Raw genomic sequence first — 24,736 nt, forward strand, 5'->3', positions numbered from 1 at the left:
CTTCTTAGGAGATGAGTCCATTGCGCGAATGGATCATACAGTATACGAAAATCACCGAGTTCGGTAATTTTTTTTACCGAAATCCTAACATGTGTAAATCGTTAAACTGTTCGGTAATTTTTTCGGTAAAAAATAAACGAACATCGCTAAATCGATTCTTCATTTACCGATGTTCGTTTATTTTTTTCCGAAAAAATTACCGAACAGTTTAACGATTTACACATGTTAGGATTTCGGTAAAAAAATACTGAACTCGGTAATATTCGTTCACTGTGCACATCAATGATCTGGGCGTAATATTCGACCGTAAGCTTCAATTTGATTTGATTTGATTTGATGTTTTATTTATTCATAAGTTTGCTATTTACATTATTTCTTTAATACTCCACTGGTCAAGCCGCTTAAGGAGTACCTAAATTACATACTACTTATACCTAAACTAATCTTAATATTCTATCAAACTAAAATAACAAAAATGACTATATTACAGATGTCTCTTTTTTTATTAAAAGTAAAATTGAAATTATAATATAAAGATGTTATAAGATTTTAGAAGTGTTGATAAGAAATGAGGTTGCAAAAGATGTTCTTTTATAAGCTTTTTCAGTTGAACGTTATTATTAAAAGATCCACATTTGTTTTCAAAATAATTGAAAAATTTAACGCCACTAAAGGCAAGAGAACGTTCACCAATAGAAGAAATAACGGTGGGGCGATCGAGCATGTTTCTATTTCTTGTAAGATACTGGTGGTTAGAACGGTTAAATGTTATATTGCAATGAGTAGTTCTATTAAGACTTTGAAAAATGAAGCTGCAAATCTGGACTATGTACAAACCTCTGACTGGAATGATGTTGTTGATACTATTGTAAAGATCTACTGTGTGGCTACGGATAGGAAGATTGTAAATTAAGCGAAGAATTCTGTTTTGGGTGATCTGTAATTTATTGATCTGACTATTGCATGCATTACCCCAAGTTGAAACCAAGTATGTCAGTATTGAGTGAAAAAGTGAATGATATATTATAAGTAGTACATTTAGTGGCAATCTTCGTCTTATTTTACAAACAATTCCATTTATTTTGTTCAGCTTTGCTAAAAGATTATCGATATGCTGGTTCCAATTTAATTGCTCATCAAGAATTATTCCAAGATATTTACACTCAGTGACAACTTTTATACTGGGATATATGGATTTGGTAACTGGTAAGGGATTTGATGATGAACGATTACTAGGTTTGAAACTTAATATGTTTGATTTATCTAGGTTCAAAGTTAGTTTATTGATACGGAAATAATCACTCAATAAAACAAGATCACTGCATAAGTTATTATCATTGATTGTATGACTATCACTGTGGTAAAACGTGGAGGAATCGTCAGCAAAGAGTCTTAGTGTTCCTTTCAAAGGTAGGAGGGCCATATCATTTAAGTAAATAATAAAAAATAGTGGTCCCAAAACCGAGCCTTGTGGGACTCCGACATTGATAGGTAGTATAGAACTTTGGTAATTACTCATGCTGACATATTGAGATCGGTCAGTCAGATAACTTTTAAATAAACTCAACGATGTTCCCCGAATGCCAGCAAAATCCAATTTTTTTAAAAGAATATCTCTGTCGACTGTATCAAATGCTTTTGATAAATCTAGAAAAAGGCCTAACACATTTTCTTTTTTATTCAAATCATTTATCTTCGCATCTAAAATAACAACTGACTTCCCATGTCTTAAGTATTTCTTTCTTTTATTTCTTAAATTTTTATTCCAATTGATAAGTTTGAGTAATTCATCCGACATCCATGGAGTGATATTTTCTGAAGAAGTTTTAAGCTTGATTTTTTTAGTGTATTCGTGTAACGTGTTTTGAACTGTATTTGAAAAGTAATCATAAAACTGGTTTGGATCTGTAAATGAACTCATATAGGCTGGTGAAAAGCGCATTGTAAGAAGTTGATTCATTCTTTGAAAGTCAGTTCTGTACTTAAATCTTTCTTTCTGCTGTCGGTAAGGTGAATAAGGAAAATGGGTGTATACGAAGTTGTGATCACTATTTGGATTAAATATGGTGTCGTTCTTAATAGGAAATTTTTCATAAAAGTTAAAACAAACATGATCGAGTAGAGCTTGACTTGTAGGACGAGTAATGTGGATATTAGATATAAGAAAGCCATAACTCATTAAAGTATTATAATAATCATTCAATTTTTCAGATGGACTTAGAATATCAATGTTAATGTCACCCAGGATAAGATGAGGAGTATTGTTTAAACGGTCCAAATTGTTTTCTAAATGTTGCAGAAATTTGTTGAATGTATAATCGTTTGGTGGTCTATAGTAAGAGGAGATTAACAGTGGTAACGTCTTATTTAAATTGATTTTGATTTGAATAAAATGAAAACTAGAGATATCGCAAACATACTCATTGCAATCAATAACATCAAAGTCTATGCATTTAGAAACATAAACAGCCAAACCCCCACCAACACCTCTACATCGACAAGAAAAAAATACTATTATAGCCGTTAATTTGATAAATTTGAGTGAGGTTCGGTTTTATCCATGTTTCACTTATAATAATAACGTCTGGTTTTAGTAATAATTTGTCAATATCTAATTTAAGGTTGTCAAAACGATCAATATTTGACACACTACGTGCATTGATTTGAAGTATCGATAAGAAGTTATCTTTATCTTTTTTAATATTATGTAAGTAGTCATCAACACTTCCAAAATATCTATTGTTAGTTAATAACAAGGATAAATCTAAATCATGAAATGAATTGAAAAACTGCTCAAAATTGGACATAACCTAACTCTAATGATTAACAAAAATAATATAAAAAGAATATAAAAATAATGCTGAGAAAGAAAAACTTACTATTCTCCTTTATCGTCGCTGGCTTGACCGTTATTTTTCTTCTTCTGAGTAACAAGCAGGAACTCAATTTCTTCAATATCAGGTTCGTCGCAAATCCGGTGTCGCTGTTTGGTTTCCGGGTGATGGATCCAGGTAGAGCCTTGATATATCCAAGGTTTCCGCAGTCCCAGTTTTACAAGGTCTCTTGTTCGGTTGTGTAGTTTCACTCTATCCTTGGTCAAATTGTCCTGAACTATGATCGACTTATTAGTAGATGAAACGTCCAGACGTTGAGGTGATAACGAATTGCCAAGGCTCTTCACTCCTTTCATGAAACGCAATTTGCCTTCCAACTGATGAAATTTGACCACAATTGCGTCTGTCTTTTCAGATTTCAGAATAATTGGCCGCACTTCTTTAACTAACTGCTGTGTGTTGAGGCCAATTAGTTCGTTTAGCTTATGAAAGACGTCCAGATATTGTTTGGGCTGCTGCAGTTTTACACCCTTAATGATAATTTCCTCCTTCAGCTTATCCTGTCGAAGGTCTTGAACCTCTCGCTTGAGAAGACGATTTTCTGCTGAGATGGTATCTACTCGTTGCGTCAGTTTGAGTACAGTTTTCAGAAGTTCCTTGTTGAGATCTTCCAGATGGTCCAATTTTTCTAATTTGATAGAAATAGCCTTTAGTTGCTCAGCGATGTTTGATGATCCTGTGCTTCCCGGATTGTTATCGGTTGACTTCCTTACAGGTTTTTGGGTCACCTTGACGCCTTTCGAAGTACTTCCCGAGTGTCCAGTTTCCACAGCACCGCCCATATTTGAATTCTGTTTTGCTGCAAAAATGGCGGCTTACAGCGTCGATGGAATTCAAATCGAAAATTCAAAAATGGGTCCAATATTGACTGGAACTCAAATTTTTCACCACACGCGGGTCCCTTAAGGCTTTAGATATACACAGAATCCGAAAAACGCCGAGCAAATCGAGTTTTACTTAGATTAATTTCCGATTAATTAGGTATTCTACACTGAACCCAAATTCACTCTTAATATACACATGATTTTTCACTTAAAAACAAGGATCCAGTGATTTTCTTCCATTCAAGTGCGACATATACATTTCACTTGGTAGTCACTTAAATTTCAAGTGAATTCATCCACATTCACTTCAGTCGTCACTTAAATTTGAAGTGAGAAAAAATATTCACTTCCCCATCACTTGAATTTCAAGTGAATGTCAGGTTGTAATTGTGTTTATTTTCATATTGTGGCAAATTTTAAAGATCAGCGTTAAAGCTTATGCTGGATTTGGATTTTCCCAATTCTTTAATAGACGATTTTGGAGGTAGTTTGTGTTAAACGTGATGTAAGAAAAAGTTATTTAAAGGTGTTATCATGTTTCAGCTTGTGGGATGAACGGGACAGATCTTCTGGTTTGCAGCAGGGAAGATTTAGAAGTCGCACTATCCGCAGTAACCGATCTGCCTTGGGATTACGATGGAATTTTCCTTTCGCCATAAATTTATGGCGAAAGCGTAATGTAAGTATTTGAAATCGTATGTGCTGTTATATTAAATGTTCTTTTATTTAAAAACGCGAGAGATAATTAACTAGAAACTCAGATAAATTTCACTCGAACGTCATAGTGTAATTCACTTGACCAGTCACTTAAGTGAATTCACTTGACCCATCACTTAAAATTCAAATGAAATTACGTATGGCGAGAATTTACTACAGATGTCACTTATTTTTTAAGTGAAAATTATTTTGGGTGTAATCAAAACATTGGCACGCTGTCCAGTGTTACCAGAAGTTCAATTTAAACCACATACGAACTACGTCGTCGATAAAGCTTCTAGAAGCTTCGGATTTTCATTTCGAGTGGCCAAAAACTTCAAGGACGTGTACTGCCTGTATTGTATAAACCCTGTATTGTAGCATAGTTCGATCCATCCTCGAATACGCAAACCGTAACTCTTTAGACACGTGTGCGTGAACGCTAAATCGGTATCGAATTTTGAATACGGCGAATGCGCCAACTGTAAACAAATCCAGATAATCACATAAATGCGTTAAACTCTTTATTCTACATCCGAAAATATGATCTTATTCTTATTTTCTTATTTTAGTGAAGTTAAATTTAATTTTTTAAATAAGGCGAATAGCTTTTTTTTATGAGTGTGTAATCCCCAACCCCCTGGCAACTTGACGTTTCCCATACAAATCGCGTGTGCCAGTTTTTTCTGGTTCTCTGGTTCTGTCAAATCGAAAATCGAGCTACTCAACATGTCGGAAGGACCCATATTGAAATATGTTTTCTGTTACTGGTTCAATAACTAAAAAAAAGTTTTGAATTTGGAACTTTTTGTTATGTTTTATGTGAATTAAGTGAATCTATTTTCAAAAGTTTAGTCTAAGAAAACGAGTAGAGCGTTAATTTGTGTGTCCTATATAAGGTATAAAATTTCTGGACTGCTTTAAATAAATAAATTACTAATATCCAGTAGTTTTTGGGACAAGTTTACCTTCCACCGAAACTGTTGAAGACACTCAAGCACAGTAAATGTAAAATACAACATAACCTTATCAATCATTAAGAGATTGCCATAAGTTGCGATGCATATGAACATTTTAAAATAACAAAACAATCACATTATAGCAGAACTTTTGCCATTTTATAGAAAACTGTTCCTACACAATATATAAATCGGTAGAATATTGAACAAGATTAACAATTTTGGTTAAAACTTTTTTTTATTCCTTCGAAAGTTATGAATTTGCCTGATTCGCACTACATTTAATAGTGTGCCCTTTCCATATGCATGACTCGGAAAGTATGTAAGCAAGCGGCACACATGCGACATCTGCGATTTTGAAACAGACACACGAAACTCGACCGAACTGTCAAGTTGCCAGGGGGTTGGTAATCCCACAGTTCATTCGCCCATTTCCCCTCAAAATTTCGTCGCGAACAAAAGGGCCAATATTGTGTCGCCAGTCCAGCGCTGTAAAATCAGTTGAGCGACAATGGATTTTTCTCAGAGTAGGTAAGTTAAACCTAACGTCGGAAGTAGTGCGCTGGAATCGTACGGTGACCCGCCATCCAGCGCACTACTTCCGACGTTAGGTTTAACTTACCTACTCCGAGAAAAATCCATTGTCGCTCAACTGATTTTACAGTTTTTCCCTGTAACGACAATAGTTATTTCGAGATGGAAAAAGGGCATTGAAGTTTTTGAAATTTGTTTTCCCAGGACGAGGAGAAGCACAAATCAGCATTTATAAATCGTTGAATGTGCTAATGTGTTAATGTGATCATTTGGACCCGCTTTCAAGCCGAAATTTGCTTGAATATTGCTTCTTTAATGAGTGATCCAAAGGGCGAACAGTCATTCTGCAATTCAAAAGGGCGCTCCAATTAGGCGAATGAACAAAATGACAGCACCAAACTGTGGTAAAAGGGCCCACAGTTATGTTTTTTTAATTTTTTGAAGTAATAAGTACGGAAAAGCTATATTGATCGATCGGGTGATGAAATTAAATCAATTTGAAAGCGTTTTAGCGACTTATTTAGGAAAATGATTGTACGCAGCTAAATAGGAAATTGATTTTATTTTCGGAAACTTGGAATGCGTTTTTCTCAAAACAAAGGTCTTGGCGCATTCGCCGTTTTCAAAATTCGATACCGAAATAGTCGATCGCTTCTCCATGAAAACGTGTACGAACCAACGTACGAGTCAGTGCGAAAACCATTCGGTCCGGAAGTGTCGTTTACCATCGTTTACGGTTTCGAGAGTAAGCTCGCGTGACGTAAAAGCAAGTACCTGTCGTACGTATGTCGGTTCTAACAAACTGATGTCGCGGTTGAGTCGGTAGTGCGGTGTAAGTCACGTGAATTGGCCATTGTGAAGATTCGGACAATTTCTGAAGTGTACGTATCACACCGTCACAGCTGAGGCAACAGCCAATGCCGCAGTTCCAGCTACTTCATCACCATCAGGACGTTCGGCCACTAGTCCCGTTGTCAGCCTGCAATGAAATTATGCAGACACACGTTGAAGAGGGCCTTTAAAGTAAGTCCGCCAATTTTGTTCCCCATATGCCATCTATCTCCAAACCACACATGATAGCCGGAGCAATATTAACCCTAATCCGTCCCAGATGTTTACTTACACCTTGAAATACTTGAACATTTACTTGAAACACCTCGATTGAGTGATCGTTTTGCCTAGGAGTTGAAGCGTAGGTTGTGCAGGTCTATGTTTCTTAGAGCAAACAACCACTTCCGTTTTCTGAGAGGAAAATTCAATCCCAAACCCCAAAGCCCAGGAACACAATCTGTCTAAAGTATCTTGTAAAGGTCTGTGTGGATGAGACTCAGTAGATCCTGGGACAGACACCATGTCATCATCTGCAAGTTGTCTTAGAGTACTGTCTTCAGATAAACAACTGTCGATGTCACTTACGTAAAATTTGTACAAAAGTGGACTCAAACATGAACCCTGCGGAAGGCCCATGTAAGAGATTCTTCTAGTTGCAGTATCTCCGTGAGCAAAGTTCAAATGTTTATCACATAACAAGCTTAAAAAAGTTCAAATTTCGTCGAGTGAAAAATACCAAAAGACATTGTGAACATTTGCCACCTTGACCCAGCTCAGAACTCTTAATAACAAAACAAGCAATTTAACGAAATTTTCATCCTATTGCAATACAAATTTAAAAAATATGTCTACCGAAGTAGTTCTTACATATCTCTCGGAAAAGCTACCTTCATAATGATGATAACACTTTTCTTTATATGATACCTTACTCACAAAGTCGAGCTCTCCTCCCCCTTCCCCCGAAAATCAGCAAACGTGCACAGATGAGAATAATATATCACTGCAATCTCCAACTCGATAGGTGTTTAGTTATGATTTGTATCTCGCGGTCGCATCAGTATTGGAGATTATCACACATTAGTTGTCTGGAAAACATTTAGGGGGAAGCGCAGTCGAGCATGATAATTGCTAGTGATAACATGTGATTCTCGGATTGCGGTTGTCGCGTGTCTGCTCTTGCTATCTGTCTCGTCGTATAGGCAGTAAAATTAACTGTGGATAAAATTTTTGGAGGAAAACTGTCAACCGATCATTCGAATTAACAACGATCGTATCACTTGTTCCCGATCAGTGTCGAGAAAGAAAAAATGGTAGAGGAGATCGCCAAAATCAAACGGCCCGTGATTGCGGATAGTGCGGATACGCTGGTTTTGTACTGCAACCAGTACAGCTACTACTGTCAAAAGGTAACAAAAGAAGAAGGTTTCACTTTTTCCGTGATATGGCACTGAAGCCAGCTGGTCACGAGGTTCGGATATTCTGGGCTATGCTAATTTCTTCTCGGCTATAAAACATTTGCTAAACGTTGTTCACAATATGTGATGGTCATCTACAAACAGAGTTTGAGTTAGTAGAATGATGGACATCTCGTACAACTTCGATGTATCGATTATAGTGACATGCATCAATGATGGGCTTCGCCAGCAGAATCTGTCATTTGAACTCTTGATTCTAGTAAATTGATAGATTTATACAACTTTGTAGGTTGTATTATTGTGGTTCATTTTAAGACCTGTTCAACATATTTTATAACTTGATATTAAACTAACAAGTTGACTTTTGATCACCTGTGTTGGAAGTTTCAACTTGGAACAAGTTATTAATTTTGGTGCCTCTAAACGCCACAGTTTCAGTTTTTTATCCTCAAAATCACCAAAGGGGTGGACCAAAGAAAATCGAAATTTTAATTTTGATGCCAAATGACTTAAAAATGCATAAAACGTCGAAATCTCGAAAAAAATTAAAATTTGGGTTTTTTCGATTGCCTGTGATTCTCCCGGCGATTTTAGAGGACCAGAAAACTGAAACTTTGAACTCATTGAGGCACCTTCAAAATTATGTAAAATGGAAAAACAAACCAAAATAAAAAGTGTAAAACCTCAGTCCAGTTTTGCTATCCTTAAAATCTGAATTTTTTAATGTAAAAAAAAAAACAGCTAAAACTTCTAACAACTCGGAAATTTGAAAAAGTAGTGATGTTTTTTCTGTTGTTAAATTAATTCAGCACCAAATTATGCTACCAGTTTCCTGTTGAAAGCTAATTTGCTGTTAATTAAAATCAAATAACATTCGTTGAAGTCTTAATGATATCTAGTTTTGCTATCTTTGTAAAACCAACAGCCAATTACGCTTTCAGTTTACTGTTTGTTGATGCTTCATTTGGGTATCACTTTGCTATCGGATCATACAGGGGTAAGTGTACCTAAAAAGCTATGAAAATTAGTTACGAACAAACGGTAAACTATACACAGTTGATATCTTCACAGGATTTCCATATTTTTTGATGATTTTTTATATTTTGAAAACCAAAAAAAGTTATTTTTTCACCTAGAAGGAAGACTGTGACCGGGATTGTTTCTCATGACCGCTGGATTAGAAAACATGAATCGGAGGCAAATTTATCATAGATAACTAACTGATGAACTAACTGAACAAACTACATGAAAAAATGTGATTTTAAATAAAATTTAACATAAAATACGATTTTTCACTTTTTCCATACACTAATTGTTGCAAATTTGTAACTTTATGAAACGAAGGGTTAATGAATTCCTCAATTCAAATTCACAATTCATACATTTTTGATTCAGTTGATTTTTTTTTGGGAAAACCACAGGGAACAGACGTACAAGGTACAAGCTCGAATGAAAGTCTTTAGAAAAATGTGTGAAAAGCCCCCAGTTTTCGAAAAGGCAACATAGTATTTGAATTCATAGATAATTAAAGTCATGCCTCAGTTAAATGGACGGCTTCTATTGATTTGCAATTAGAGTTTCTTTCAACTTGGCGAAATTTCACTTTCTTTATTTTTGCACTTCTGGGCAATCAAAATAAATGACAATTTTGGGTTAAGATTTCGCACTTCTCTGAACTCGTTGAAATTTTATTTTATCATAAATTTCGTGGGCTATCTTGTACGTATGTTCTCTGTGCTCTGACTTTATTCCATAATCTAAACTTATTTTCCCGGTAGTCTCTTAAATTTCACGAATTAGAATTATATCTTATAAATTTGATTCTCCACTGAATATGTAGGGGAGACGGGGGCATAATGGCCACTTTAAGAAAACGCTTATTTAACCATAGAGAACAACTGTAATATGTGAATTACATCATTGTTTCGTGTTCAGACACTCAAATAGTCTATTGCCTAATTGGATGAAACTTGAAAAAGTAGATGAAAACGTTTAAAAATGCATTTTAAAAATTTTTGCCGAAAGTTGAAAACCAGTCACTGTAGAGGCATAATGAGAAACCCCCCAGGCAGTATGAGTACCATTAATGAAGGCATAATGAGCGTTTTCTGCCGGGGATTCTAGCAGCAAATTCGACTCGATGACGCCAACTGAGTAATAGAGCTACAGCTTGACATGTATCGTCTGACGATTTGGCCTATTGGTTAGATGTCGGAGAGGTAATCAGTAGGTCAGTCGAGTTCGATTCCTGGTCGAGGTGATTTTTTTTTTCATTTATCATTCATGGTCATGATTGCACTAAATGGTGAGGCGTTGATTCATCAAACAAAGCAATAACAAAATAATCTAGGTCTGTTTGTAGAATTCAAAGAATTAACACATGCTCATACATTATGTTTCTGGTGTTTTGTTTGACGGATGATGCTTTGATGCTATTAGCCGTATAATGTAACAATAAAAAAATCAATCATGAATGGTATGTGCAAAAAAAATCCCCTCGAACAGGAATCGAACTCGAATCTACTGATTACCTCTCCGACACCTTACCAATAGGCCAAATCGACAGACGAAACAAGCCAAGCTGTAGCTCTATTATTCAGTTGACTTCATCGAGTTGAATTTGCTGCTAGATTCCCCGGCAGAAAATGTTCATTATGCCTTCATTGATTGTGCTCTGTTCGCCTCTAGTGAACAAATTAAAGTAAAAAGGCGTTTTAAAATTGATTAAAGTGAAAAATCAAAAATTTTATGATGTTGAAAATTGAGAATCAATGTGTAGATCATGTTGCAGTGCGTACATTTCAGATCAAGATGATTTAAAGATAATAAAAGCTTATTTGGTAGTGCTCAAAAATTATGATTGAATCGATGATTGAATTGAAATGGTTGATAAATTCTATTAAAATTCTGAAAATTTCAACTGATCAATTTTCATAGAGGGCAAAAAGTAATTATGAGTGCTTGAAATATAAAATATTTTACCTTGTTTGATAACAAAACAGATTCTGTCCAGAAACTACTTTTTTGTAAATGATAAACTTTGGTTTTCGTGTGTTTGTGTTCGATTGATTCAAAAATATACAAACGTTTGGAAATAAATAATCTGATGATAATTTAATTCTGTTATTTTAAAACAACAATTATTCTTTGCACATACAGTTAATGGTAAACTAATTCTTGATTTCTATGTTGATGCTTAAAAAAAAAAATTAAAAAGCAAAAAATTGTAAAATTAGGTTTCTTCAAATGCTATTATGCCATTTAGTCCTTTCCGCTTGTTCCTACAGCGGATGCAATTTTAAAATTCTTCTCTGAACCTATGAAAATCCGTTGCCAGGTCATAAGATTTAATTATCACTTCAGCACGATCTTATACATATTTTATTCAAAAATATATATAATATTAGCGCAGTTAACTAAAGAGCCGCAGCTTTTCATCAAAAGAACCGCATGCGGCTCGCGGGCCGCATGTTGCCGACCTATGCCCTAGTATGATGAAATTTTCGCGTTGAAAATCGGGGGAATAAAAGTAAAAACACTTTCAAAGGATTTGATTAAAAATTATTAAACCGGTTCCTACGCCTGCCAAAAGGCCCCAAGGTCGGTTTTCAGTTCATTTATAGTGTTTTCGTTTATTAGCAGTGGTAACCTAGTTGTCCACGAGTTTTGCCCGAAATGCTGTTATTGTGTTCGTTTATTAATTCAGAAGTCCACTAGTTTTGCCCGAGGTTTGAACCTCAAGCAGGCGGTTGCAACCCGTAGAAATTGTCAGTGTTGGGGGTAAACATAAAGTTGACTATAGCAACCATATAGTGTTTTCGTTTATTAGCAGTGGTAACCTAGTTGTCTACGAGTTTTGCCCGAAATGCTGTTATTGTGTTCGTTTATTGATTCAGAAGTCCACTAATTTTGCCCGAGATTTGAACCTCAAGCAGGCGGTTGCACCCCGTAAAAGTTGTCAGTGTTGGGGGTAAACATAAGAGTGAGTATAGCAACCATATGTTTGCATCGTCCCGGGTAACGATTCTGTTTGTTTATTCAAAAAAAAGTTTTGCCCCGTGTTAGTGGAGAAAAACGAAAACGGCAATATATTTGCATCGTCCCGGGTGACGATTCTGTTTGTTTATTCAGAGAAAGTTTTGCCCCGCGCCAGTGGAGAAAAACGAAAACGGCATTAGTTAACTCTGCGAGATCGCTTAACGCCGCTGAAGTTTGTATGAATTTTTGGTGCCGTTTGTTACAGAGTAAGAGTAAATTTTAGTGAAATGTTCAAAATTTTGGTTTTCTTAATCTAGATGTTACTTTAAAAAAGTTTCATACATGTTGATACCACATTAGGGACCGCGAAGAAATCTAAGCCGTCAAACACCAAAATTCGGCATTCTATTTGTCTGAAATCACTGGACCAAAGTTTTCAAACTAAGAGCAAGTTCACTGGTGTTGGGAAAAAGTGGTAGAAATTTTGACATTTTGAAAATTTTACCATGCAAAAATGTTTTCAAGATCTTGGGGCGTTGTATTTTTTTACAATACTGTTTCTATTTCAGCCGTATGTGATAGAAATGTTGCTATTTTTGCATCACAGCATCACAGCATGCTAAAATACAACACGTGTTGTAAAAAAACTAGAAGGCCACAGATCTTGAAAATGTTTTTGCATGGTAAAATTTTCAAAATGTGTCGTAAGTGTCAAAATTTCTACCACTTTTTCCCAACATCAGTGAACTTGCTCTAATGGAAGTGTTGTTATTTTGTTGAATAAAGTTTCATTATTAGATTCATAACATTTGAGTTATGCTTCTGATTTTGGCATACAAGCGGCAAGCGAAAAAACGAGATATCTCGCGTATATGGTCCGCAATGTGATAGGTACAAGCTTATACTTGAAGGTCTAAGGCAGATGAGAGATATCTTCATTATAAGATTATATCATAACAGCCAAAAATCCAAACAAGAAGTGTCTCAGCGTTTGGTCAATGCTCCTTAAATGGAATATATTATAAAGATAATTTTTCAAAAGGAGATTTCAGAATATCATATATGAGCTCTTGGTCGGAGATCAAAATGAAAGTTTAAAACACGAATTTACAACAGAAATTAAACAGTTCAATAGTTGAGTACAAAAACATTGTTAAAAATGAAGATTCAGAATTCGTTAATTCTGCCTTTTGAAATGCTTACGCTGATATAAAAAAAACAAACATTCTAAGCAGTACTTACTAAATGAATGGATAATAGTGGCTCCAGAGAGCAAATTATTGCAAATAACACTAGGTTCCAAAATTTCAAATAGGTACCCATGTTTGTAATGAAAAATTGGGCGTTGACACTGAGACCAGTTCAAAATTCATCATTTAACTATTCACCACCAATTTCAACATGTTACAAAACCCGCTTATGTCGTATTTTTTTAAGTTTATGTCGGAATAAGATTTTTCTTTTTCACCCGAGGTGTACAGCGACCATTACTTGCGATTTTCTCTTAAAAAAGGTAGAATGCTCGACTTAAATTAGATTGCGAGATAATGAGCTGAACCTTTAACAAGTTGTTTTAATCTAATTTCAAATTTTCCCATCCTTAGTATTGAATAAGTATTTGATTTCAGACTTCGAGTCAATGCATTTAAAAGGCAATTTGGATGGCTGGGAATTCTGAAATCAAATTTCTGAATCATTAACAAACGCAGCGAAAACCGTTTTTAGGACAAAGCAATTTTCCTTTGTTTAGTCTCCAAACAAAGGAAAATTTCTTTGATTCTGGGTCAAATAAAAATTCCTTAGAATTCCTTAGAAAGAATAAATCCTTTGTTTCAAAACTTTTCCTTTGGAATCAAACTCATAATACCGTGACCGGCCCTAATTCTGCGCATTCCCAAACTCTGCGCATGTTCATATTCAAACAGAAATATTTCAAGATGTGATGAACAAAATATCCATCAAACAAACTGAATCTCTTCAGTTACTGTTTATCTTCAAAATGCTTCCAATTATTTTGAAATCTGATGAATTAATTGTTCGCGAGAAATGGAATAAATCAAAATAAATGTAGGAAGCAAACGTTGAAAATTGGCCGTCGTTAGCAGTACAGCTTGAGTGTTAGGAAAACAAAAAGATCAAATGAGACAGTGTTAAACAGATTTTTCTCATTGGAAATGCCTTTACGTGAAAGATAAAATCATATTGAACATGACTGCCAAAAAAAATTTAGAGAAAAATGGTTTTTCAAATCAAAACAATAAATTTGACACAATTTAGGGGGCATCCATAAATTACGTAACGCTCCTAGGGGGAGGAGGGGGTAAGCTCGAGCGTTACGAATTGTGACATAGGGGAGGGGGGGAGGTATGCTTATCGTTACGTAACGATTTTTTCCTTAATATTTCATGAATAGGTACTCAATCGCAGCTATTTTTGATATCATGCAATTTTTGTAGAATGATAAACAAACCAAAATCAGTTTAAAATTTGTAAGCTTCAACATGATTGAAACTGGGTTGTAACCTTTCCTCTTTAAAAATTCTGAGATAGACTCCCTAAAATGTGTATTGAATATCCGTGAAATAACCGATAGTGAACTGGATATTAGGTACATTTACCCCCAAGAACTCAATTCAACCTTAAACTGGAAAGTTAACTATTTTTTTTTCAATTGATTTAAAAAATGCAATTTTGATTATTCCGACGAATATTACTAAGTGGAGTATATTTTGCACAAAAAGATATGCTCCTTAATCGAAATGAAGTAAACATGATACATCATCAGTGAACAAACACAGAGCAACTCGTAATAAGGCAAACAATTTATTTTATCATAGAGTTATCATTAATGAGTACTAAGAAGCGATTTGGTTTGGATATATATTAATTCCGTTTTGAAGACCGTCACAAAAATTTATGTTTAAATCTATTTTTGATCTTCGAACATCAGTATTTTAAAACATGAGAAGATGGGGGGGGGGGGGTAATTATAAGCGTTACGTTATTTTCATTGGGGGGTACGTCGAAGCGTTACGAACCTATGTTCCTAACGCGCAGAATGAAAGCACCAGAGAGAACTGATGTTAAAGTTGCAAGGAATTGAATGCAGGCAGTTAGGAGACTTTTAATTACAGTTTTCTAGTAAGTTCTATGAAGATAGGGTATCCGTAAAGTTATTGGGAGTTTCTTAGGAATCCCTTTGAATCTACATGTTTTGTCGACAAAAAATAGAAAATCTTGATTTGCGTTCTCTATCGTGTTCGCGTGTTAATCGTTCAGTTCAAACTGTACAGAGTGTTTCGTCATACAGAAGCAGTTCCGGTGGGCCATAAAATTGCCCCAGCTGGGGGAACTACGTGAAGCTTCTCTCGATTCACCCGTTCATTCGCACTCGTTGACTAATTGATACTGACTGATAGTAAGCCAAATGAAGCAGCGCGTAGTTCCTCAGCTGGGGCGATTTTGTGGCCCGCCGGAACTACTTATGTATGTCGGAATAGTCTGCACTGCACACCAACGAAACAAGTTAATTTGACCAGTTCCGGCGAAGAACATGATCGGTCAACAAATATTTTGGTAAGCGAGCTGCAGGAAAAAAGCATCTGTAAGAAATAGTGAAAGAAAGTGTCACATAAGCTTCATTGATCCAAGGCTTGAATTGGCCCTTTTTCATAATTTGCAATACTTTACTAAGCGTAAAACATGCTTTTTAATACATTTTAATTAAATTAAATGTTGGTCTTACCAGTACGGAGTGGTATATTGGTTTTATTTGAGCGCGCAAAATATGAGACATATGCGCAGAATTAGGAATAGAAAATAGTGTGCAGAATAAGGGCCACTTGCATTTTTCCAAATGTTGTAAATAATCCACATTTTTGCTCCAAAGTCGAGCTCTCATTATTTTTGCCGTTAAGTTTGTTAGTTAGCCCAACTGTACACGAAATTTTGAGGAAATTCATTGAAAGGTAATTTTCTATAACATAAAACATTTGAAAAATCCTTAACTGCACAGAATTAGGGCCGTTCACGGTACATTGTTTCAAATAAAAAGGAGTTTGTTTTAATGGAATATTTTTTTAAAATCAAAATGAATTTTTGTTTTGGATATAAACACCAAATATTCTCTAAATGCATGTTACAAAACCAACTTATGTCGTTTTTTTAGTAATTGGCAAAGTAAGATTCTTCCTTTTCACCCGATGTGATTTTCTCTCAAAAAAAAAAAAGGTAGAATGCTCAACTTAAATTAGATCGCGAAATAATGAACTGAACCCTGAACCTTTAACATGTTTTTTTATCTAATTTCAAACTTTCCCATCCTTAATATTGAATAAGTATTTAATTTCAGCCTATGATTCAATGCATTTAAAAAAGGCTTTTCGAACAGCTGGGAATCCTGAAATCAAATTTCTGAATTATTAACAAATCTTTAGTTTGCAATTCGAATTATGCACTAAAATGTTTGCCCAAGCTTAGAATCTTGATATCGATTTTAAATGTAGGGGAGATAAGGGCATAATTGGCATCTTAAGGAAAACGTTTTTTCACCACACAAACACTTGTTTTGTAATATGTCAGTTGCATCAAGGGATCTTGTTCAGACACTAAACGTATGCCAAGTGCTGAAAATCAGTCACTGTGTTGAACATCCCCTGGGGCAGGATGAGCTTCCTTTCCTTTCTCACTATCCGTGCAAATATTTACACATACAAACGTTTTAGTACGTAAGTGAGTTAGTTTTAGTATAGAAAGTAATAAACTTTTTAAAGCTTACTCGAAGTTTTCTGGTCACTGTGGATTCCTAAATCTTCACTACCTAAGTTAAAAATGATCTGGAAAAAGTTAAATAAATTCGACTCTTTCGTTAGATTTGTTCTACATTTTTAAATTTCATTTTAGAATTTACTGCCCAATTTTACATTACAAACATAGCTACCTATTAGAAATTTTGGAATATAGTGTTATTTGAAATAATTTGCTCTCTGGAGCCACTATTATTCATTCATTAAATACGTATGGGAGAGTGGGGAATCATGGGCCACGTTTTTTTCGTTGTTCCATAACTTCTTTATTATAAGAGGTAAAATTAAAATAAAAAATGTTATGGTTTTCCACATTTTCAAGGTATCATAAGGTATTTTTTTATAATTTTTAATAATTTATTTTCTCCAAATTCTGACTGTTTGAAAAAAAGCAATATTTTTTGGATTTTGAAAAATGGTGGGGAATCGTGGGCCACCAAATCCAAATTGACCAAATAACATGCAAAGTTTATGAGTTGACTCAAAACTGTGATTTTCTAATTCATTTCATTATTTTAAAGCAATTTCAGATGATGAAATAAAAAAGAGAGCTGTGTATGATCGCATAGATTCCAAAATCTGGCTCGCGAATGTTTTGGCAAAATTTTTATAAAGGATGGACACAATATTTTTCATAACTCTTCATTTGGCATCAGATAACTTTACAGATGGGAAAAACGTATATTAAGTTCTGAATGTGTATAAAAACATAAAAATATAGGCGGTTTAAGATGTGTGGCCCACGATTCCCCACAAGCTATGATTTGCAAATTGGTTGCGTATGTGTGACATATTGATGTATCATCAAAAATTCCTTTTCCACGTGAAAGATCATGACAAAACTAAGATCATAAGCGTATGAGCATATTTTTGTTATGCACTTTAGGTTCCCCATCGATGAAATTAGCGGGTGTTTTTTTAATTATGTAAATAAATTTTTATAACTTTTTTTTGGTTGATAAATAAAAGAAGCATATGATGCGTATTTCAGTCAACAACATATAGAAGTATATGCTCACACAAAGCGTCGCCGATGACAGTCAGCGGTGTTTAAACTCGCCTCGGAAAGAATCATTCGGCTGATTTTTTCCGAGTTTAACTTGTTGTGTGCAGATTGATTTTATCTTCGTTCCAATCATGACGTGATTGCACACAAAACGAAGAGAACAGTTCCGAGTTGATGTTTTCCCCTCCTCGCAGGAATAAAATCACACCAATGAAACAACAGAACGAAGCTTGCCGTACACGAATGCTCACGAGCGATCGTTGCCCGACGGACCGAGTTAACATTCCTCGCACCCTTCTCTCGCTCGTTTCCCGTTCCCTTGTATCTATCACTTTTAGCCACGCCCCATGCGTTGTCCGATTGATGTGTTCGGCTGCCGAACGAAAACGATTTTTTCTTTAATTCGCTGAACTGTTCGTTTGCTTTGCTGATGTTTCTCCACCGATTGCTGTTTACTCCTGCCGAGTTTACCCGAAGCTTACTTCCTGATGCTTTCCGAGTTGAACTTTAGATAGCATCATTGCAGATTGAGTTTAACGAAATAAAATCGTTCTGCAAAGAAGGGCAAAGTGCGAGTATGTAGACTCGCGATTTTAACATCTCTGATGACAGTTGGTTTGAGATTTTTATCTCAACACACATCTGAGATATTAAAAGTGGCCCACGTTTCCCCATGGCCCACGATAGCCCACTCTCCCCTACTGCTTAGAAAAATAAAATCATTAAAATGTTTCTTTTTATTCAAGCATAAGCATGTAAAAAAGCACAAATAACGAATTCTGAAGCTTCATTTTCAACAATGTTTTTGTACTCAACTTTCGAACTACATATTTTATTTCCGTTGTAAATTCTTGTTTTAAACTTTTATTTTGATCTTCGATCAAGAACTAATATATGACATTCTGAAATCTCCGTTTGAAAAATTTATCTTTAAAATATATTCCATTTAAGAAGCATTGAACAAACGCCGAGACACTTCTAGTTGGGATTTTTGGCGGTTATGATTTACTCTTATAATGAAGATATCTCTCATCTGCCTTGACTTTTAGGTATAAGCTTGTATCACATTGCAGACCATATACGAGTTATCTCGTTTTTCGCTTGCCGCTTGTATGCTCAATTGAGAAGCATAACTCAAACGTTATGAATCTATTGATGAATTTCATTCTACAAAATTAACAACATTTCCATTAATTTCTTGAATTTGGTCCAGTGATTTCAGAGAAATAGAATGCCGAATTTTGGTGTTTAACGGCTTAGATTTCCTCGCGGTCCCTAATGTGGTATCAACATGTATGTGGCCTTCAAAGAAACTTTTCGAAGTAACGTCTAGATTAAGAAAACCAAAATTTCAGAACATTTCACAAAGTTCGCTCTTGCTCTGTAAAAATGGCGCTAAAGTTCATACAAACTTCAGCGGTGTTGAGCGAGTTTTGGCAGGCCCAGGAACAGGTTTAATAATTTATAATCAATAGATCGTTTCCTATGACTGATGTTCATTAAAACTTATCTTGTTTCTGATTATCTTGATCATGTTCATATTTCCAAATCTTCAAATTGGAAGGACAATAGGATAATACTGAAAGTTTATTAAAAAATTAAAGGCTCACTCTCATATTTCATAATCAGTAGGAAATTTTTCTTCTATTGTATCTTCTGACAACGTTCGCACTGAAATAATTACGTCACGAAACAACCATCGTGACATTGCGGCGGTTATTATCTCTATATCCAACGTTTTGAGTTTCTTGTCGTAAATCAAGTTGATCAGCATCCGTGTTATCAGTCATCCGGGCAAGAAATTCAAAACACTTATTACATTATTCTTTGATTTAAAAATATCTTTCAAAGAACTAGGTATGATACAACGACAATTACGAGCATTGTTACTCATTCACTAGAAAACATTGGATGAAAAATGATAAGTTGATAAATATGCAATGAAAACAAAACGTTAATCAAACAATAGGAGATTAGTTAGCGTCGCCCGGCAGCAGAAATCTCTATAAAGCAACAGTTAGCTATAATGAACTAATTAGTAAAACGATTTTTCTTCCAATAGCCAACACTATCCTAATTGTGTTTTTCTACGGACTTTTGTTCGACTTTCATTCATTTGAGTATGGTTCTCTTCTTCTTGTTTCTACTTGAACTGAACTTCACAGTTCGGGTTGAAAGGGCCAGTGACGAGTATGGTTCTCAATTTATGAGATTCCTTATTTCGATTTTAAAATTTAAATATGAGTAGGGATGTGTGTGTGGGGAGATAATAGCATATGGCATAACGACAATTGACATGATGGACACAATCAGGTGAAAAAAGGTCCCTTACGGATTGATCACTTTCGTAAGGGACTTTCACCAGAACACCATTACATAACATTGGGGCTTATTCTGCGAGGCGAGTGACGTGAAACGACTCGGTTTTTCAGAGTCACCGTATTCCAGCAGGCGAATGCCGTGACTTGGATGAATTTAGGTGACTTGAATGAACACGCATGGACTGTCACCGTATTCTCAGAGGCGAATGGCGTGACTCAAGTCGGCGCCAGGTGACTTTTGAAGTCGTAACCTATTGCGCAGGTGACTCGATAGAAAATAAGGTGGAAAGTCAAAGATACATATGCAAATCGATCGGAATTTTTATTAAATTTCTCAGAAAACATAAATAGTCATTTTTCAGTAGATACTTATTAGGAATACTCAAAATATTAACCCATATTCGAAAAAAAAGTTCTTTCCCAAGATGATAGAAGCAGGAAAATTCGCAATACAATTTCCAATGGTACTTTCAATTGAAAAAATATCCAAAGATTTATTATTAATCTGTTTTTATTTAACCATTTTCTTTCATCGTCCTATTTTTTCGCCAAATTAAATAAAAAATCGGATCCGACGATAGAGTAAGGTAATTTTCCAGCATCTTTTTGAGCGAATGCTGGCTCTTTCGATTCCAAAAGTTCCCGGAGGAGAAAATTATCTGGAACATTGTAAAAAGATCTGCACAAACTCCGACCACTGGTTTTTTTTCCATCGTTGTCGATTAGATTCCGGGCCAAACACCGATCACTGGTTGTTTCCATCATCCTCGATTAGATTTCGGGTCACCTCCGCTACCATCTCGCAGATCTTTCGTCGCATGTTAGAAATTTACGATTGCTTCAGCAGAATCTGCTGAAGAACAGCCCCCGCAACAGAACCGTGGCCATGCTTGGACATCCTCAGCAGTTGTGTTACCTTTCTTCGCTTCGTCTGAGGCCTCATGTAGACGGGTGTTAGTCGTTTTCCGATCCTATGTTCACAGCTTTTCCAAATCAAGTCGAGCCGTGGAAACTTTTTTTTGTTTACGTAGTTGTTGACAGTTAGATGTATTCATCTTTTAATATGCAAATGAACACAGTGGCAAAAACCAATGAAATGTAAAGGTAGGTGAAGCTTATATTTATGTTTGAAGTTAATGGTAAGCAAAACAGACAGTAAAAGTTACACTTTTGTTAATTAGACTGCTTAAGCTAATTGCAAACAAAAAATAAAGTACTCAGGAAACAAATTAAAATGCGTTTAAACTCAAAATTTAAAAAAAAAACTGTGCAAAATTTTGAATGAAATTGATCTGATTTGCATAACCTGAGTATGTACGAACGTTGGGCAATAGTCATGTCGCATGAATTTTAGTGAACTGGCAATCCATTAAAATAACTTGATTTTCAGGTACAACATTATTGTTTATGCATATGTGTTAGAAGTTCAAAAAATTAGCAACTTTTTATAAAAAAGTCATTCAAATAGTATGATCAATTCTTTCAAAAAAAAAGTTTTATCGAATTATTTACCTTAATAAAAATTATAAAAATAGACTGCTTGTTATCAAGCTCAGTTTTACATCAAATTCAATAAAACTGCAACTTTTACACGATTTGATTGGTTCAATTAAGTGAAAAAAACCAGTTTCAACTTATTTTGGATCAAAAGTTCAAATTTTTTATTCGAATTTAAGCCCTAATTCTAACATAATATATTCAGTACGGGAGAGTGGGGTATCGTGGGCCATGGGGAAACGTGGGCCACTTTTAATATCTCAGATGTGTATTGAGATAAAAATCTCGAAGCAACTGTCATCGTCGTCGCTTTGCGAGAGCATATATTTCTAATACTGTATTTGTTTTCTCCACTCGTGGAGTGTTCCACCGTACCCGATAAAAACAAACACAAATCGTCGCCAGTGTATTGCTATCTCACTTACTCACACGCTCTCTCGCAACACTGGCAAAATTATCGGTGGGCCACCGTCCGTAAGCAGAACTCCGACAGGTCAAAACCAGTGCAACACCGTCCGAATAAACAAACAGTTTGACAGCACCTAGTGGTGCACCAGTGCAACACTAGTGCAACACTCGGCATAAACAAATACGGTATAAATGTTGTTGGCTACAATACGCATCATATGCTTCTTTTATTTATCAAACTAAAAAAAGTTAGAAAATTTTACTTTCATAATTAAAAATACACCCGCCAATTGCATCGATGGGGAACCTAAAGTTCATAACAAAAATATGCTCATACGCTTATGATCTTAGTTTTGTTTTGATCTTTCACGTGGAAATGGAATTTTTGATGAAACATAAATAAGTCACACAAACGCAACCAATTTGCAAATCATAGTTTGTGGGGAATCGTGGGCCACACATCTTTAACCACCTATATTTTTATGTTTTTATACACATTCTGAACTTAAAATACGTTTTCCTTATCTGTAAAGTTTTCTTATGATAAATGAAGAGTTATGAAAAATATTTTGTCCATCTATATAAGGAATTTTGCCAAAACGTTCGCAAGCCAGGTTTTGGAATCTATTCGATCATACACAGTTCTCTTTTTTATTTCGTCATCTGAAATTGCTTTGAAATGACGAAATTAATTATAAAATCACAGTTTTGGGTCAACTCATAAACTTTGGATGTTATTTGGTCAAAGGATGACCCCTTTTCTATCGTCAAATACAAATAAGATATATAAAATTTATAAGACAAACGTACATATACAATCAAATTTTGGATTTGAAGTTTCAATCCGAATTTGAAATTCTCAAGCTTTTTAAATTTTCGATTCTAAATGGAGAATCCGAATAAAGAAAAAAAAAACATTTCGACTTGATTTCGAAACTCATTTAAAAAAAAAACACTTTTCAGTATGCATTATATCTAAATCTGAAATTTTGTCACGTACAAAAATACAAATCACACTCTTATTAAAGTCCTACATTGGGTTTGGTTACATAAAAATTCAATGCATTATTTTGAAATTCTTCATGAACGTGACGTCATCCAAGAAATTGAATATCACACTACCTTCTTTGAATGTTCCTTACATGTTTGACAGTTCGCATGGTGAACCCGATGAAACTGGTTCATTGCCTCTGGAACGTCCAAATGAACATCAAGCCACCGAGGCAATGAACTAGTCACCGTGAGTGAGTCGCCTCTCGGAATACCCCGACTAGAGTCATGTGACTACGACTAATGTGACTCCGAGTCACTTCATTCGCGTCGCAGAATAAGGCCCATTGTAACGTATTGTTCATAACTTACAGGTGATCTGGGCACTAAATGTCAAAGAAATCAAATTCATCAAATACGAGGTAGATGTGGCGAACGATGAACACTTTTCGGAATGGTTTCTGGAACTGAATCCCAGAGGCGAACTGCCGGTTCTACAGAACGGGTCGCTGATAGTTCCCGGCTCGATACGCATCTTGGAGTACTTGGACAAGAATTTCTCAAATGGTATAGCACAATAAGTTCCTTAATTTGACCTTCACAAAAGTGAGTTTAATATCATTTCAGAGAAATCATTGCAAATTCCCAACAATGCGGACAGAAAACTTACAGATCTTAAAAATACCCTGGATAAAATACCGATCGGAGTTATTACGATGGGTTCATTTCTGCACCCAAAAGCGGTTGTTTCGCCAAAATCCCCGTTCGTTCAACCGGTTCGTTATACGATTCTCGAGAGGGACGAAACTATGAGCAATCGGCTGAGAACCTACGCCAAGTCGTATCCCGCGTTCGGTGATGTTCTACAGAAAAAGGCAGATTTTCACGATCGCAAGCGGGAAATTCTAGCCAGCGAACAGTACTACCGGAAGCTACTCGACGGGTTAGATGATTTCCTAGGTGAAGTCCAACAGTATCTGGCCAAAGTTGACCTTGATCAGGGCTGGATCACGGGCGAGCGTTTCACTCTGCTAGATCTGGGGTTGGGATGCCTTCTATATCGGATGTACGTGCTGGGGCTCGAGGATCGTTTCTGGACCGGTGGCAAGAAACCGGAGCTGCATAAGTACTTTGAAAAGATTATGTCCAGCGATAGTTTCCAAACAACTTTGCCAACCAAAACCACGCTGCTCAAAACGATCTGGCTGAACACGCCCTCCACTTACAAGGCAGGTATTGCGGCGTTTTCTTTCTCATCTATGATCATCGGATCCACGCTTCTTAAAAGATAAAACAAAAAGGCAACGCCTGAATGTATGTAGTTTTATAGAAACTTTGGTAGATCTTTGTTTTTATTTTTTCAATCATTTCAAATGTGTAATCAGTTAATATTTCCAATCACCAAGAGGCCTAAATATAAAATATATTGTATCTTAACGTGATTCTTTTTTTCGTCTCCACACCTGTACCCTTTCTAAAATGAACGGCTCGATTATGAGAAAATAAATAATTTACCTAGTACTGCAAAAAAAAAAAAAAAACAAAACACCTAAATATAACGAACACGTCATATAGCTA

General features: G+C 35.5%; 1 protein-coding gene across 1 annotated transcript; it reads left to right on the forward strand.

Moving 5' to 3' along the window:
• The first annotated feature begins 7,787 nt into the window (after window positions 1–7,787).
• LOC129751711 (ganglioside-induced differentiation-associated protein 1) lies at window positions 7,788–24,589 on the forward strand. Its single transcript, XM_055747376.1, has 3 exons — window positions 7,788–8,144; window positions 23,533–23,725; window positions 23,786–24,589. The coding sequence occupies exons 1-3, from the start codon at window positions 8,046–8,048 to the stop codon at window positions 24,448–24,450; spliced, it is 957 nt and encodes a 318-aa protein (XP_055603351.1). The 5' UTR covers window positions 7,788–8,045; the 3' UTR covers window positions 24,451–24,589.
• Window positions 24,590–24,736: the final 147 nt, after the last annotated feature.

The sequence above is a fragment of the Uranotaenia lowii genome, chromosome 3, assembly GCF_029784155.1.
Source record: "Uranotaenia lowii strain MFRU-FL chromosome 3, ASM2978415v1, whole genome shotgun sequence".
In the NCBI taxonomy this organism is placed as follows: Eukaryota; Metazoa; Arthropoda; class Insecta; order Diptera; family Culicidae; genus Uranotaenia; species Uranotaenia lowii.

What these genes read in the sequence shown, in the direction of transcription:
- LOC129751711 (XM_055747376.1), top strand. Translation starts at nt 8,046, where the DNA reads ATGGTAGAGGAGATCGCCAAAATCAAACGGCCCGTGATTGCGGATAGT. An exon ending in ACAGCTACTACTGTCAAAAG is followed by an intron (nt 8,145 to 23,532) that starts GTAACAAAAGAA and finishes CATAACTTACAG; the next exon opens with GTGATCTGGGCACTAAATGT. An exon ending in GGACAAGAATTTCTCAAATG is followed by an intron (nt 23,726 to 23,785) that starts GTATAGCACAAT and finishes ATATCATTTCAG; the next exon opens with AGAAATCATTGCAAATTCCC.